We start from the raw sequence: 17241 nt of genomic DNA, 5'->3' as shown, positions 1-17241 counted from the left end.
GGGTTACAAACTGGTCTCCATAATTACAGCGGACTGAACAAGAAGCAATATGGACAACACTATAGCACAGAAAATTTACATTAAGTATTAGGAAAATGGCCATGATTGGTAAGTTTTAGAAACTATGAAGTTTCTAAAATTAAGCTGGACAACCATCTGCCAGAAGTGATGTTGGCAAGACTCATGTTTAACACAGAGCACGGAGAAGACAACAGATGTGCAAGTCTTGTTCTTCTACAGCTTCAGACACTACAAACTGCAGTACAGAGACCAGATCTAGAGGTAGCGGCAAACTGCACGTAAACTGGCCTGTTCTGAATGCCACATTGCCACAGCTGAACTACATCTACTATCTGAACTAGATCTTATACACTGCAACGTAATRGACTGCATCACATGATACAACCTAGGATGTTCACAGATCATTGTGCTAAATTATAGTCTTAAACTACAAGACTGGTCCAAGAAAAGCCCCTAGCTGTTCCACTCTTCAAAAACACCATGCTTTGAGAAAATACGTCTATTCTGAAACACTGTCGTCAGGTACATCCTTACTGTGTTTCCCAAGTTGAAACCCGTACACAGGAAAGTGAGCATTTCACAGTACAGCTAGGGTTTTTTTTTTAAAAAAGGAGCTAAAAACATAGACTACCCACCTGTATCTATTTTTAATTTGGTAATGAGCGTACTTGTTAAAATTCTACCAAAATGTCACTCACAGTTTTGGATTCCAGCTTTTTAAAAACAGAATATAGAGCAGAAAGCATAAGTTATTATGCAAAACTGTCATACGCTTACTTTTAAAATCACAGAAATAAATGCATAAACCTGATTCTCTTATGGATCAAGATCCTAATTAAAAAAAAAACTCAAATATAATTATTCAGGATAACCAAGGTATGCTACAAAATTAATAAGGCTTCAGATCTCTTTATGTCCCATGCAGTTCATGCTCCAGAACTAAGAAATACCCCTTATTCTGTGGGTGTAAATAAGGCAGAATTACTTGAGACCACTTCTGTCTCATCAAATTCACAAATCAGCTAGACATTTAAACAGCACCAACTGTTGCAAATAAAACTGCTACTGAATTTCTGTGGCAAAAATGTCAGTTTAGGGCACTTTGCAAAAATCTAGTACAGAATCCTTAACAAAAACACCCCTTTAAAATATTCTTTGGATTAATACTACTACTTCCAAATAATTATATTACAAACATTTCTTACCATAAACATGAATTAACTGTATGTTAGGGGACTTTTTTTCAATCTGATTAAAATTGTAATTCATGAGACTCCTGCTGCTGGCAGCTGTATCACTATCACCGGCATCCTTTGGGGCCCTCTCAGTATGTGGCCTGCATCAAAGGTAATATGCCAGTTTTCATCATAACTTAGATATGCCTTAACAAGAACAAGAATGTTCTAAACTTTAAAACGTAATTAAAATATTAAAGTGTTTTTAATTGTTAAAATATCATTAATGTGAGATTGAAGTTGACTCACTAGTATTAATAAAAGCAACTATCACCAACACTTGCTTCTCCTTATTTATATACTTAATAGCTTTTCCTTTATCTTTACTTGCTGAAACTGGAAATTAAAAATGCATTGGTTAAGCATGCTAATACACCATAGTATTCAAACAAATATGTTACACTGTGTTAGATTATATATGGACAAGATTTTATTGAAACTTGATACATACAAAGACCTCAGCAAAAAAAAAAAAAAAAAAGGAAAAAAAAAGATGTATTTGATGTACGGTACTTTTTACTTTTCTTACTCTTTGGTAGCACTACAGAAAATCTGTGAATCCCTGAGGACAAATGGGCATGCTTCTTGGCATTTTTTGTATCTTTAATTACCAGAGTTCAGCTAACATTAATTGATGGTTCAAGGTCCCAGTTCCAGTTTTGCATTTATCCGACAATAATCTAACATAAAATGCAAAATAATTTCAGAGAGGTAGATCTGGAAGCACACATTTTCCTTCCCTTTGCTGCTGAGCACCACGACCAGAAGGCTAGAGCCAAGGGGTGAAATGGGGAAATGCCTTCTTGCCCTTCCTTTGCCTACCTGCAGAGAGAGCAGCTCCCCTTCCCGGGAGCAGCACAGGGCTGGGCGGTATTCATTGTAAATGCCTGTCATTTAGCAGTTGTAGGAGTCTCCTAAAATGTCTAAAGTGGAATGATTTTTCCTTTGGAAGTGCAATGCATCTAATCTGTATTTGACTTAATACAAATTTATACTCAAAGTCCTAAACTTAGCACATTTCTGATGAGCTTTGCTCCCCACAGTGCCGTGGAAGTTACTGTACCCTTGCAGAGAAACATGAGACCTCATCTTAACAAGGGACACTCTGAACAACCTGCTTTCCTCTGGCATCTTGATACTGAGCACTAATATCTGCTACTCCTAACAAGTGTGAAAATTATAACCCAGGAATAAATGTAGCCTTGACTCAACAGTGGCCAAAATGATTTATGAGATCAAAACCTAGCAAAGACAACTTAGGCTCTGAAGGGACTAGCTGCTTGAGCTCAGCCTGCACTCACATGTTCTGTGCCCACTCCTAATTACTTCATTTGTGACTGTAAAACTGTTTTAACAGACAAAATTAATTATTTTGAATAATCCTTCTGAAATATGATATGCATTTTAATTGTAGGCACCCTGTCATTAATTAAGGTTCCCTACCTTTTGGTGCATTAACTCAAAGATAGTATCACTGACAGAGCAACTATTATTATAAGATTGTTTACTAAAACTAAAAATAAAGTGAAAAGGTTAATGTACTCTTGTGATATACTTAAAGCAATGCTAAAATGTTTTCATTTGAGTTTTTACTACACATTATTTTTCTACTCCTTAAAATCAATCTCTTTGTTCCAGGAACACATTTCCTGTCAATAAAATGAAAAATGATATAGATTTAGGAGGATAGTGGTCTCAGCGTAGCATCTCTCATATTATTATTCCAGTATCATCTGTTACAAAGTAAGACCAATTCCCACATCTAATTACAAACAGGATTTCAGAGTCATTAAACAAAATACATTTCCATTAGTGCTGCTGTAAGAAGATAGGGGAAAAAATGAAGATTAGTTCATGCTGCACCTCTGTTTTTCAAGCTTTGAAGATTTAGACCTCTGCACTCTGAGACTATAAATTTGTAAAGGATCTGAAAGGTGACAGAYATGTGAAAGCTCTCAATTCTAAGCAGTTTAGCCATACCATTTGCATTTTGTCATTAGTTTATCTTTTGCTGCACTTAATTCTGACAGTAGATACAGCAAGAATCCAGAGAGGTTGTTTATCATTACACTGCATGTACCTGGAGATATTGGGGAGGGGGGATTCTTTTGTATAGATATGAATCTTGATTTTCTATATTAACTTTGTTCCAGTAAAACTTAAAATTCATCATAATGAATTCTGTCTTTATGAAAAAATGTACTTTATGCTCTTGAAAAAACCAACAGCAGTTCTTAGGCTTCAAATAAGATAACAGCCAAAATACACTAAGGAAACAGATTGTATGATATGTTTAACTGTTGAAATATAAACTTAGAAGTATATATATTCTCCATACATAATCATTTAGCAACATCTATTTGTAATTCATCCATATAAAAATATACCCTTGAGAATTACCCAAACAGCCAAAAATTCTCACAAACCAGATCTTAGACATTTAATAAAAACTTTTTAGAAAAGAAGTCTATATGAAATAGTATCTACTTTTTAGAAAAGAAGTCTATATGAAACAGTATCTACATTTGCTTGATCTTTAAGATACATTACATCGACTAATTTAGTTATAAGTTTATATAAACATGTATTAAACATCATAAGATGAGCACCAAAAATCAGAAACAGAGAAATTCTTCTCAAAGAAAAAGATGCCACGGAGTTACAGAGAAAAGCATAAAGAATTTGATTTTTACAAGTTGTCCAAAGTTCTATTTCCTTTATTAGTCTTAAAACTACAACCACAAAGATTTCACGTTTCTTCAAGTTGGTTCTCAATGAAGCTAAATATACGAATATCATCTGATGAATCAGCATTTATTTGCGAATGAAATATATTTAGCTACAAACTATATAAGTTCATATTTAACTTAACAAGAATACATGTAAAAAGTTAATTAAAGCACTCACACTCATTAAATATGTTACTGCTTAGGAAACTAGCTGAAATGAGACCTTATTTAAAACAGCTTACAGACAAGAAACAAACCCACTTCTGTACTCTACAGAGACTGTAGTTCTCTACAGCATCCTAAATTTCTTGGTATTAAATCCTCGCCATGGTTCTACTAGTTCTCAGTGGTGGGGTAACAGGGCAGAAACTCTCCACTAATATTTAGACTCCAAAAAAACCATTTGCCAAAGAAATAGATATATGTGCATCTTGTTTACAAGTTTCGTACGTAGACTCGAGTTCTCAGAATAACTGAGAGGCCCCGTGAAAGCAGTCACCATTATAAAGAAATGGAGGAGAACACAGCAGAATACAAACAAGATACAACTCAAACAAGCAATCAACTTATCACTGCCCAGTTAATTTTTGAGAAGCTGCATCTTCAGAAAGAAAACACCACACTTATATTTTCCTGCAGAATTGTCAGTCCCTGGCTCTAGGAAGGCCCCATGTATCTGCAAGGAATACACTGCTCTGTATCATTCAGCAACAGAAATTTTATAACAAACAGCAAATGGATGAAGCTTTTTAAATCCTCAGAATTATCTGAATCTTGTGTTCCTTTGTTCCATTTTCACTGGAGAAGAGTGCTTACAACTTCTTAGAAACAACTTGCAAGTGGGTTCAAGAAACTTCCAAGAAAACACACTTCCAATTCTATGTATGAACATGCATCCTGAAAGCCAGGGAGTTTCATTAATATGCGATTCTTATTAAAGTATGATGGCCATAGGAGAAACGCTGCTATGCAGCGCTTGTCCTCACAGCCAAGGCACCCAGAGGGTCCTTCCAGCACCCACTGCCTAACGCAGCCGCCTTACACAACTCGGCCTTCACCGTTTGTACACTCTCACTTCTGCTGCATGAATTAAGGCATGACGAACCTATGTCTCAGGTGAGGATTTCTGGAGTTTTTTCCCACTCGTATGTGCAGGTGCATGCTGTAACAAGGTGCAGCCCTATTCCAGCCTCCTCCTGCATCCCCCMAAAAAATGAGTCCCAAGTAGATGGGACACTCTCTAAACTCATCTCCGATCTTCAGGAGATCATCCAAGCTGCTTCAGCACTGCGCTGACTATTGCCACCTGTCTTCCAGCCAGCTTAGATGCTTGTCCACATCTGTTGCATGATCTAACACATTATACCGAGGCACACTTCCAGTACAATGTCCTGTACGCAGGAGGACAACACCACATCAAAAATAGCATCCTCTTTCTAACCATCCCAGTGACCAATCTGCTTGTGTCAGATGCCTATGGTCTGGCAGTTCACTTCAATTCCCCAGTCAGTGGCTAACCATACCTCACTATTCTCTATATGCTATACCCAATTTGCAGCATAAAAAGCAAGTATCTTCACACTTCGTGAGACCAAAGTAGGTACATATTTAAAGAAACAGTACTGATGTCTCAATTTGGATGAAACGTTTTCATGTATCTGCTAGGGTGGGACTCAAACAAGCCTAGCTTTTGGATAGGTTGGTACAGAAAACCAAAATGCATATTCCTCCTGGAAAAAGGACAAACAAAAAAATGAAATGTATGCTTCACTAGCTTTTCAACTGATTCTAAAAATACCAATAGTAGTTTTGGCTGGTTCTATTTTTGAAACGGCATGAATGTTTTGAGTTGCTTAGATAAAATAATCACCTTTGAAACAACAACTGTCTGCTCATATAACATATAAAAATATTTGCTTTAACAACAGGAAAATGACTTCATGAAGTCTGCATGGCATTCTTCAAGTTTAAAAAAATCTGTTCTCCGGTCTTGTCATTTTTACTCTTACAATAAAATAACAGCTTCAGCATCCTGCTTTTTAAAATAAAAGACCTACCTCTTTGACTTTTCAAGCACTTGAAAAATTTAAAAGAGAAAAGCTAAAAAATGCTGACCGTGTAATAGCTGGGTATTCATGGTGGGTGGAGAACATGAAAGGTTACAATATGGATCTGTGCCTACGCGTTTCTTTTCAACTTGAGCAGCATCCTCCTGCTTCTGCTAACTCGGCAATCATACAGCTGACAGATTTCTGGGTTTTCTAAATAATGCATGGGATTTTCTTTTAACATGTCAGTGCAAAAGTATCAATTCTGCCCCTGTGTCGTTTGTGATGCTGATTTTCCTTGACAGTATTCCATTAAACCAATGAGCTTTTTCCCTCCTGATGGTTCCTTAAATATTCCTCTGAGTGATGTATTTGTGGTTTTTTAAACAGATTGTGAAGGATGTTTGCATTTATGAGAAAACTGCATGGCAGGTACTGAAAGGAAGAAAAGATAAAAAGGTAACACTTTTTTTTTTTCCTATGAAGACTGTTTTTCCCTCTGATCATCAAATGTAAAAAGTATTTTTCCTTTCTTTTCTGCCTAACTTAGTTCCATGTCTGGAAATTTAGCAACACGACTCTACATACAGAATAACATTTTGACTTCCTAMGGAAATACCACTGAAACACTTAGTACTGTTTGATATCTCTCTTGGGAAAGCAAAACACATTTATTAAATCATGCATGTTAACTCCAAAAGCTAACAGAAGGAAATAACTGCTTTATTCTTTGCACTGAGGTTTTGTACAAACAGGTACTGTCACAGACTATCATGCCTTCTTTGCCTATGCAACCACATAACATAACACCCTTAAAGGATTTTCACATAGTATCACCAATACCATACTTTGAAATCTTTCATATTCATGTCTTATCATATACACAGGATATTTGTACAAATTACCTGCTGCCATGCTACTTAAAAAAAAAAAAAATCTGGTATCAAGTAAGTTTCAAATTTCTCTAGGCAATTATATGTTAAATTCCAGACTCCACTTCACCTAATATTAGTTTTGCATGATGATGAAACAGATGATCTTTCTAACCACTTTTGGGCAAACAGAGAGTTTTTGTTTTATTTATTCTGCTTTTTATGGAACAACAAAATTGGTTATGTGGCTGGCCTTTGAGAAATTTGCACATGCATCCACCATACTGGCTTCAGCTGCCAGCTTCAAACTCTTGATCTTATTCATTTCCTAAAGAGTTGGAATATGAAAGGCCACATGGCTCCTGGCATGGATGATCTGTCATTCTTTACAGCATTACCATCTTAGCTAATGTTAACCTCTATAATCAAGATAATCCCAGACGTGTGTACAGAGTGTGATCAGCAAACTATCTCCAAAGACTTTCTACAGAGTAGGAAAAAAAAAAAGAAAGAAAGAAAGAAAAGAAAGAAAAAAAGAGGAATTATGAAAGAATTACAGCCACTGGGAATTTGAGATTTCAGGATGATGTAGTTTCTACTGGCAATCTTCCACTTTCAGAAACCTGTTTTCCCAACTATGGTATCCTCTAACTTGAACCTTCTTTCCCAGATCCTGCCAAGGAGCTGGACGTAAAGACTACTCCACGTGGAACAGATAGCACAGATCAGCTGGAATGAGAGGCCAGCGAACATACAGCACAGGACTAAGTATGAGATTCTCAGCTGCCTGGGAAGTTTGTTTCAACACTTCATATGATGAGTAGGAAGGTGCCAAAAAAAAAAAAAAAATCTCATTCACTTCTGCAGAGGGAAAGAGGGGAAGGAGGACACTAATGTTCAAATGTATAACAACATGCTTCACAGCACTGTGAACTGATGCATTATTTCAATTAAAAAATACATGTAAAGTATATAATTTTTATAAAGGTAGACTTTTCTTTCCCACAGTTCCAGTATTGCCTCCTGCAGCAAGTTCTTTTGTTAATCACATATTTAGATTATTCTAGTACTAACTTCCACTATGACTGATATTTTTGCAGCATCAGAAAAGGAGACAGGACCTGATGGCAAAAGCATACCAGCTGTACTACAAGGCTGTACTAGAAGTAAGAAAAGAAGCGGTACACTTACTCCCAAGTTCTGGCACTTTGTTAGATGTGCTGGTAAGATTCACTTTCATACTTGTATTTTGCTAGAGCACAATACAAGCCATATTCTGTTATTCACATATTTGAAGTAGAAGCTATCTGAGGAAGTCATGTTCAGACCCAGATTAGTGCTAGTGATCCCAAATTAGAGTTCAGATTTTAAACTGAAAGAACCAAAACCTACTGAATTCTGACTTCAGGTATAAAATATCTTGAAAAATTTCTACTGCCATAGGCTCACACACAGAGAAAGAAACTGCAGAAGTGACATTTTAGGCACTATTAAAGAAATAAATGCAAAATGATTTCATATTGACTACAATTGATACAGATGAGGATTGAAATGAATATGACAAGAACTTCTCACCACTTTTTTATTATGTTACTGACCTGTATACAATGACACATTTCTGAAAGATCAAGCAGTAAGATTTTAGGACTTCATTCTCATCAACTACATTTTTAATTCAAAACAAGCAACAGCAAAATAGACTATTCCACTCATCTACCAAAATATTACAAGAGGAGTTAGGCAACATCCTAAAGTGAAACATTTAGTGGTGTTGTATCTTAGGCACGCCAAAGGAAGTCAATGTGTAACACTGCAGTGAAAAAAACAGTAATCTTTATATTTGTTCTTTTAAGTAAACCTGCAATCCTTAAATTCCTTGTTACAGTAAAAAGAAAAAAAATCCAAGCAAACAAAAAGTCCTCTGCTCTCTATAACTATATTTTTGATTTGACAGCTACAATTATAATCATTCAGACATCTATTTCCCACAAACTCTCCACAGCCATAACCTTTAGTGATTAATTATAAAGTTCCAGGAGCAATAGTACATAGACTAATTTCCTAAAACAATAAAAGACAGAATTTCTCATTTGGAGCTAAATGAAACACGAGCAGGTTGTTATTCATGCTGAAATCTAGATGCAGAGTCATGTTGCAGCCATTACAGAAGCTATTAAACACAACCTCAAATCAAAGAAACTGTAGGTCTCTCTCCTAAAATAAAATGTTTTTCTCACTTATGAGGCTTCTGACTCCTTTACTGTGTTTCTTCTTCCTCTCTTCTTAGCAAAAAAAAAAATTAAATTCAATTTTCTTTCTCATTTCACATCCCCATTTTGTTTTTAATAGTCATTTAAACTGTAACAGTCTAGAGCAAAACAAACATTTGGTAAAGCTTTCAAGTACACAGAATTATCATGGCGTTCTCCTCACAGTGAATCAAAGTTACAAAGTGTGTATCAACTTCTAAAGAAAATGCAACTCTCTCCAGGCCTACCTCGGGCTCCTATGAGTTTTCTAAAGTGAATATTGATAATTCCTCAGTTATTCTGTATAGTAAAGTGAGTTCTTCCTAGTTAAATTTTTACATTCCTTTGGGTTTTGTTTTCTTTTTTGACATATGCTGCTGTCCTGCTTAATGTAAACCTTTTAAAAATGATCCTCCAAAGAGAGAGAGAGAAACTAAGCTTTACAAAAATGATCTTAACGATCTTCATGCTGGCATTGAAGATATTAAAAAAGAAAAATTGTGACTATTAGCATTATTTATTAGTGGTAGCCCTTTTTGTTAAAGACTTATTTCTTTGTCTGCAAGCAGTGTTGGCATTCACTCCAGCTAATTCACTCTGGGTAATTTTACTGAATTAGGCAATGAAAAGGGAGCAAAAAAATTATAAAAAGATCTTTACACCACTTACACCATATCCTTATCCTTGGGCCCAAATGTAACTTCAGATAAAGTAAGTGGGAATTTTTCCAAATATTTAAATTGAGTATTGAGTCAGTTTTGTAAGTCATTGAATTGCTAAGATACAAAGAACTTTCATTTAATATGCACATCCTTGATACACTTTAGAAAGGTTTGTATGATAGTCCCCCATAAAACTTGTCAACTAGGTAACTAAAATAATATGATTACTGCACCGTAGATTCGCCCCATCAGTAGTATACAAATTTTTTAACAGCAGGTAACATACCTAACCATAATCAGAGAATTTAGCAAGCTTTTGTACAGCAGCTTTTAAAAAAATACTAATATTAACGCCATTTGTTTTTCTACCTGAAGCTTCCTTGCTTTTATACAGCAACTCGATCTTCAGTTATACTTCTTAACTTTCAGTAAAACCTCATAACTTCATTTTGAACTATACACAGATTAAAACTACACAAATTAAACACTTTTTCAGTGCTTTTTTTCTGAATTCAATGTGCACTAATTGATTAGGGTCTGAGAGGCGAAAAGGAAATACATATTCTACGTAACAGAAAGCTGGGGAAGGGTTTAATGCATGAATTAGAAGCCAGATTTCTTCAATACAGATGAGTACACAAAATTAGCAAAAGGCAATACCAGTTTTGGAAAGACTGCTTTGTGCACAATTTGTCATGAATTCAAAGTTATTCCTTTAGAAAATGAGTCTAAGACCTCCCAGCTGTTGCTTTATTGGTCTAATAAATTACCATTTTGATGGTACAATGCATATACACTATACACCATCCAAGCACCCAAACTGCTAGAGCAGCTTTGTCCTTTGAGATGCATGYGTGACTTCCAGATACATGTGCATGCCAGTGGGAGTTCTGAATGCAGGAGATATCAGATAATCCCTCTGTTTCTGAACTGGTAATGGAAACAAAGGACATCCAATTTTTAAAAAATGGAGTGTATTGAAAGAGAAGAGTTTGTATCAAGAAAGGTGAGTCTAAAAAGACCTGCCCTTACTGTTTTAAGTATCCAGCAGCTTCCTTAGTTCTTTCTCCATAGTATCACAGTAAGACCTCTTCCATACACCTGAAAAGGTCTTTAGAACAAACAGAAAAGATACTCTCTTCAAGGAATCCATTTCTGATTTAAACTCTGAACCCTGTTCTTACGGAGCTGGGACTCAGGAAACTTCGTTCAGGTCTACAGCTATGTTTATTGTAGTCTAGACTGAACACAGGTTAGGTTTCAGTGACTTAGTTCTAAGGTTTTCCAGCTGGACAGGCTGTAACAAATATTTATCACGACCCTATTTCATAGTTCTGGTTAGTAAYATCTATTCAAGGAAAGAACAAAATACTGAAAAGCAAAGAGTTGGTAATTCAGCATTCCTTGCTTTACCTTTCTCCAGTGAACTGTGGTGACTCATAATGAGTTCCAACAACCTGATGCTTTGGAAACTTTCCATAATTTACAAGAAAACTCCAGACTCAATGCGTTATTGCCAAGACAGAAATCTTTTGTTACTGAGAATCTATTTAGAGAATGGTTTAGAATGTCTGTGTTTTTACATAATGAAAACAATCCTCAAAAACTAAGGTAGATGGCTGTTAGGAGGAAAATTAGAGCACCAGGTGAAGTGATTTTGAGCYGATGACTGGGGAGTCAAGCTTACAAAATAGAAGAGTGCAAGAATTTCAGACAGATTTTAGATTTTGTTTCTGATGCACAAAAATAGGTGTTAGAGCTTCCCTGCAGCTTGTGTGCACAGCATTACTTACCTGCATTAGAATTGAGTTCTTCATTTTCTGATTCTGTTCCATTTTGACTTCCACTTCCATGAAGGCTATTCATTGCCATAAGTTTCATCTTCTGTAACTTCATAGCCTCTGCCATGGCAGCTGCTGTCAGACCTAAAATAAATAGAAGTAAATAAAATGCAATATTGTATGATACAACACAATATAGAAAAATATGAAAAATCAGACAAATTCCTTTCAGTAAGAATAACTAATTCACATAAATTCAATACACTACTTTTCCCAATTCTATACTGTTATTCCAATTATATTCTATTATCCTTACTTTAAGGTCATTTGGGTTATTTCAGTACAGCACTCTAAAGTTTTTTTTTTTAATGCTCTCATATTTCTTCTTACTATTTCTTTTTATAAGAACAGCACAAGAAATACTCATTTAGTGGTATCCATTTCGATTACACTTTTAAATATAATTTCCTGCCACTTTGATCACATTCTGCTTGACTTATTTAGCTGCTAAGTATTTCCAAGTAAAGTAGTAAGATATGTTCCTTAATTTTCCTAGGAATATGGAACAATCAATCAACAGTACACTATTATATATCAAAACATTATTTTGAAGCCTGTTGAACTGGATAGAATTATTGCTACTGGAAAATACTACATTGGAAATGCTAGAAAAGTACAATTTAGATAATTACAAACTTGATCCCACCTTAAAAAAGGCGATTACAAATTCACAGAATTTAGGAGTGTAGTGGTAGAAGACTTTCAGACGATTAAAAATAGTTAATTTCCAGTAACAGAAAAAGAGTAGAGTAGGGTCACGCTTTTTTTTAAGAAGAGTAGAAGAACGTTTGATTTCTTTCTTACTGACCAAGTCAAAAATCTAGACAGTCTCAAATTACTTTTACTTTTGGCAAGATGTTACTGAAAATCTCTTATCCGAAGAATTTCATCTATATAACTGGAAAACACAGGGGAATAAGGCCACATGACCAGAAACAACTTTACAGGTATATTTATTTATTCATTCAGTTATAGACTAAATGGGCTTTACTGTCTCCCCCCTGTATACTATGCCTTATTTTGTCATTTACTACAAAGTAAGCTAAATGCTTCATGTCAGGTATCYTGTGATTGACTGTGCAACAGTTCCACAAAATCACTGAATTCATCTACCAAAAAAGTATAATTTTTTGTTGGTGGTGCATGTTGTATAAACCAACGAAGATTTCATATATCAAAACAGAATTAAATAATCTGCTGTTTCTGGAAAGTATTGCTTACTGAGAGATTAGATACTGATTAAAGTGAACTAATAATTTTCACATCCTATACTGCCACACATCCTTAAATTAAATACTTTCTTTTAAAAGCTGCTATGAATTTGACATTTAGATTTGTTGCACTGCTCCCACAATAGGCTTCACAAAAGTTCTTATTATTTTAATATGACTTAAGTAAGCAAGGAAGCAATGGACTCAAACCACACGGGGAGGGAGATGACATATTTTCTCATACATAAATACAGAAATCCTGTAACTTGAGACAAGATATTCCTAACTAATATCAGTAAGTTGGAGATGACAAATTCTGAGATGAAAGCTATACAAGTTGTCTTCTCTCTGGTCCTTCTGTCTTCCTCCTGTTTTGCTTAAGAGCCTCTCAGCATTTACAAAAATAAACTGCAGTTACACACTCCTATAATCCAAAAGCACTGATGCCAGATCTAACAAATATCTCCTATTGTAATTAGCAACTTGTTTTACAGCTTTGTCATTTACATGTGAAAAATTACAGGGAGAGGAAACAGCATTCCTTATTAAGTGAATTTCACACTATTTTCAGCAACTTCAAAAAAGAAGCATCAATATAAGTCTTCTAAAGAATTTACTATTAGCCAGTTTCCAGGCATCTATGTGATTTGCTGGACTACCTGAATATTTAACTTTTGTTCCATATCCCAACCAATTTCAAGTTTTGAGATACTTCCATCACTAAAACATTTTCAGAACTTGCTTCCAATCCATTTACAAAAAATTCACATTGAATTTTAAGGTTAAAAAAGATAAAGAGTCTGGAGTTTTTTTTATCATAATAGTTTATCACATATATGTACCCACATACATATGGATGAACCAATGTCCCAATAAGTATTTTCATCTGTTCAGCATTTATTCCTACTYTTGAAATTCTAAGTGACAAAATTTCACTTATTTAACTATGTAAAAGAGTAAAGAACCTATTCATAAGCACATAAACAGAGAAGGGAAAAATATTTCAGACCTTCGTTTCAAAGTCTAATGAAAAGCAAAGACAAGACATTATACAGGGCCCTGCATGAAAACAACTTCTACTGAACAGTTGCACTAGCAGCATAAGAAAGACAGAAAGTATATTGAGGAACAAACCAAAAGGAGTAAACACAGTTCCAAAGCCACCACAATGAAGCTTGTGGAAATTAAATGTAATTATTGTCAGGCATTTTTGAGCTCCCTAACCAGACACAGCTGCCATAACGACAAAAGCCAAAAAAAAAGATATATCAGACATCTATTTTGTGCCATCTGCCACACTGAAGTAACTCTACTTCAGCATTAGAAGTTTAAAGGTAAAGCACAGTACGCTTTACCTAATGTACAGCACTACGGCTGAAACATCCTGAGCGGTCAGGCATAAAGCTGAAGCAAACAGGGCCAACACTATCTCTTAGTTTAATTTCAGCGAGGTCCTTATACTCCCATTCAGTTACTCCCCAGTTTATACTACTTTTTGTTTGAACTATGATAATACTAGGAGCCTCAGAATTTGACTGTATGAGGCAACTGAAAYATACTGTATTAATTCTTCAACATTTCTGAAGGCTAATAAAATTCAGGTTAAAATAAATGGTTTCATCAGTAAGGGAGTTGAACAGACTGAAGTGATGGAAGAAAATGTACAGCAAATCACCCGTTGTCATAATCTTCAATTAAGGCTATTGCAGAGGCATTACCAAAGCTACTATTTAAATTAAAGTATAATAAAACACTTTTCTATAACTGACTCAGCTCTGGCTAGCTGTGGCAAAGAGGGCTATTCAGCTGACTTATCTAAGGATCTACAAAGAACTGAATCATTTCCATCCTTCTGCATGAATCATTATCAGCAAAAGAATCTTACTTAAAGTACCTCACTTTGAAAAACGTACTTGGAAACCGCTGCAAAGTATACATCTATCCCTCTACTTTCACCTAAAAATAATCACTAGGAAAGTAGACACATTGGATTACATACTTCAAAGCTTTCAGCTTTTTCTCTCCATTTACACTTTAAATTCTCCTCCTTCAGCTATCTTCACCCAGCTGTTATCAATCACTAACCACCCAGGAAATAAACCATGTAACACTTACTGTCAAACACACACAGCTTTTACAATGTTAGCAAATCCCCCTCCCCCCCCCCAAACTGCATACTCTCTGCAATTATAAGGACCTGGTTTCAAAACTGCTGCAATGATGTGGACAGTGGAACTAGTTCTGCTAACAGTAGCCCACAGTCTGCTGGTTACTTTGGCTGAAAGGCAGAAATCTCCCAGCCATGGTCTTGGTCAGCTCTTTATATATTAATCTTGATTACAACTGCATAACAAATTGTGATGGTGGGTGCTCAGATACACCTGCATTGTGCATATGGCAAAACAACCAACTGCCATTAGTAATCTCCATTCTATTGCTTAAGTTTTGTCAGGAACTGTGTACTCTCCCTTTAACAAGTCTGCAAAACTCTACTAGACAACACATTAATTTAGCCCTGAAATAAACCTTCAAGGAGACAGAAACTAGCACACTTGATGCTGAAGCTGAAATGAAGTGAGATTCGGAAATTGCATTTTAAGCCTCAATGAAAGTATAATTTAGCACCAGACAGTTTTTGTATCATGGTTTTTAATCAAACTTAGGGCTGTATTCACTTTATTCAACATTGCACGCCGCAGTGCTCTGGGGAAGACCTGCTGCTTGTGGGATGTTGGAGATRGAAGTCTGTAGTGTTTCACAAAGCTTGATTGCTTCTGTGAGGACTGGACTCCCTGAACTTTGTCCATCTCATGCTCCTAATGCCAAGCTGCCTATAGCATTTGAGATGATGAAGACCAGAAAGGTTTCTCCACCATTCTTCTGCATCCAGGTAAGGCTAGTGGTCAACTGTCTACTCAAATACCCTTTACACAGACACAAAGATTATTCCTCCACGAAGTTTCAGGAAATAGTTCAACCAACAGGCATTTTTACCGCATGGCCCGAAGATCACACCTCATGGTCTTTGGTACTGTCCCCACCCCTGCCAGAGTCCAGCTATCTAGTGCAGGGAAATGCAGAACATAGGCCAGGACACCCACAACAGAGGGACAGCCTCAGTGCTGAGTAAAGCTCATAATTTATTGACTAGCAAGTATGTTCTTCGAGACATAAGAAATCAAAACTCTGTTACTTTCTTGCACTGATGTCTCTAGTTGTCTTGAATGTGATTCCCCCACGTTTACCTGATGTCCAGTCACCAAATATTGGATTTGCATGGTAAATATAAGGACCAAGTCAGTTCTCTGAGTATTTTAAGGTGACCCTTGGTATCAACTAATCTTGTACTCTAGCTATTTTCTCAGCTCTCTAATTAGTTAGACTGTGCCCCTCCTTCATATTAGTTTGAAAGCTTTTCTGTCAAAACTGTGAACAAGTAAATTAACTAAAGGAGAACTATGAGTAATCAAATCTTGAGGTTTGCAATTAATTTAATGAAACGTTGAGTCAGTGAACTGAAGTATGGTCTTATATTAAAACAAAACATTTAATTAAATTAACAGTCAACACATTGCAATTAATAATATTCAAAAGAAAAAATGAAAACTAGTTTAGCCCTGCCATATTATTTCAGCTTAACAGTCAGGCATTGTGCATCAGCTTGTTTGTTATTTGCATTCAAAGCTGCTATGGGTCAACTATGATGTGCTAAAACAGGAATAATGAAACATCTGGTAGTATGAAATGTTAATGTGAGATACCATATTGCAAACAGTGAAAACAATTTTGAAACATCCAATAAATTAGGCCTTTGAATACTGAAAGGATGTGCTTTCTTTCCTGTTTTCTTCAATAAGAATATTTATAATAATAAACACATAACATACTTTAAGGTTTCAGAATGCCTGCAAGAATTATTTTGAAAATTATTAGAAAGTGAAGGCTTCTCTGTAGCTGAAATGAATCATCCTTATTTAGTCATTATTTAGTAAATTTAGTTATTACTTAGTAAAATCCGGCAACTAACCTGAATGACAGTTAAACCGAGATATTGATTAAGGACTTTAAAATGACCAAAGTGTCAGAGCATTTAGTAATATATCCAGATATGCAAGTCTTGATATTGCAGGTTTCTTCCATTTGTGTAACCTGTCTCAGCTAGAAACTATAGGAAAGTTTTAGGTCTAGTGCACAGCTCCCAGCTCTGTTTGCAATGGCTGTTCACAGACACCTTGGCTACCATTTCAGATAGGTCATAATAATCCATCACCATGAAACACTGGAGAGACTGTAAGAAAAGAACTTAGTGAATAATTGGCCACTGCAGGCACAGGATGGGATTTCAGTGCAACTGCAGTAGCTCAAAGCTTTAT

At 35.6% G+C, this 17241-nt stretch overlaps 1 protein-coding gene across 1 annotated transcript in view; it reads right to left on the bottom strand.

Annotated features, from left to right (window-relative positions):
• The window catches only part of DACH2 (dachshund family transcription factor 2), a 175190-nt gene that overhangs the window by 90317 nt on the left and 67632 nt on the right, over window positions 1-17241 (bottom strand). The window contains exon 3 of the mRNA XM_085319733.1: window positions 11610-11741. Coding sequence (XP_085175859.1) covers window positions 11610-11741 — 132 coding nt within the window. The remainder of the gene's footprint in view (window positions 1-11609; window positions 11742-17241) is intronic.

The sequence above is a fragment of the Rhea americana genome, unplaced genomic scaffold (genome assembly GCF_003343005.1).
Source record: "Rhea americana isolate MKP2758 unplaced genomic scaffold, rheAme1 scaffold_6, whole genome shotgun sequence".
NCBI lineage: Eukaryota > Metazoa > Chordata > Aves > Rheiformes > Rheidae > Rhea > Rhea americana.
This window is presented reverse-complemented; position numbering and strand designations above follow the sequence as displayed.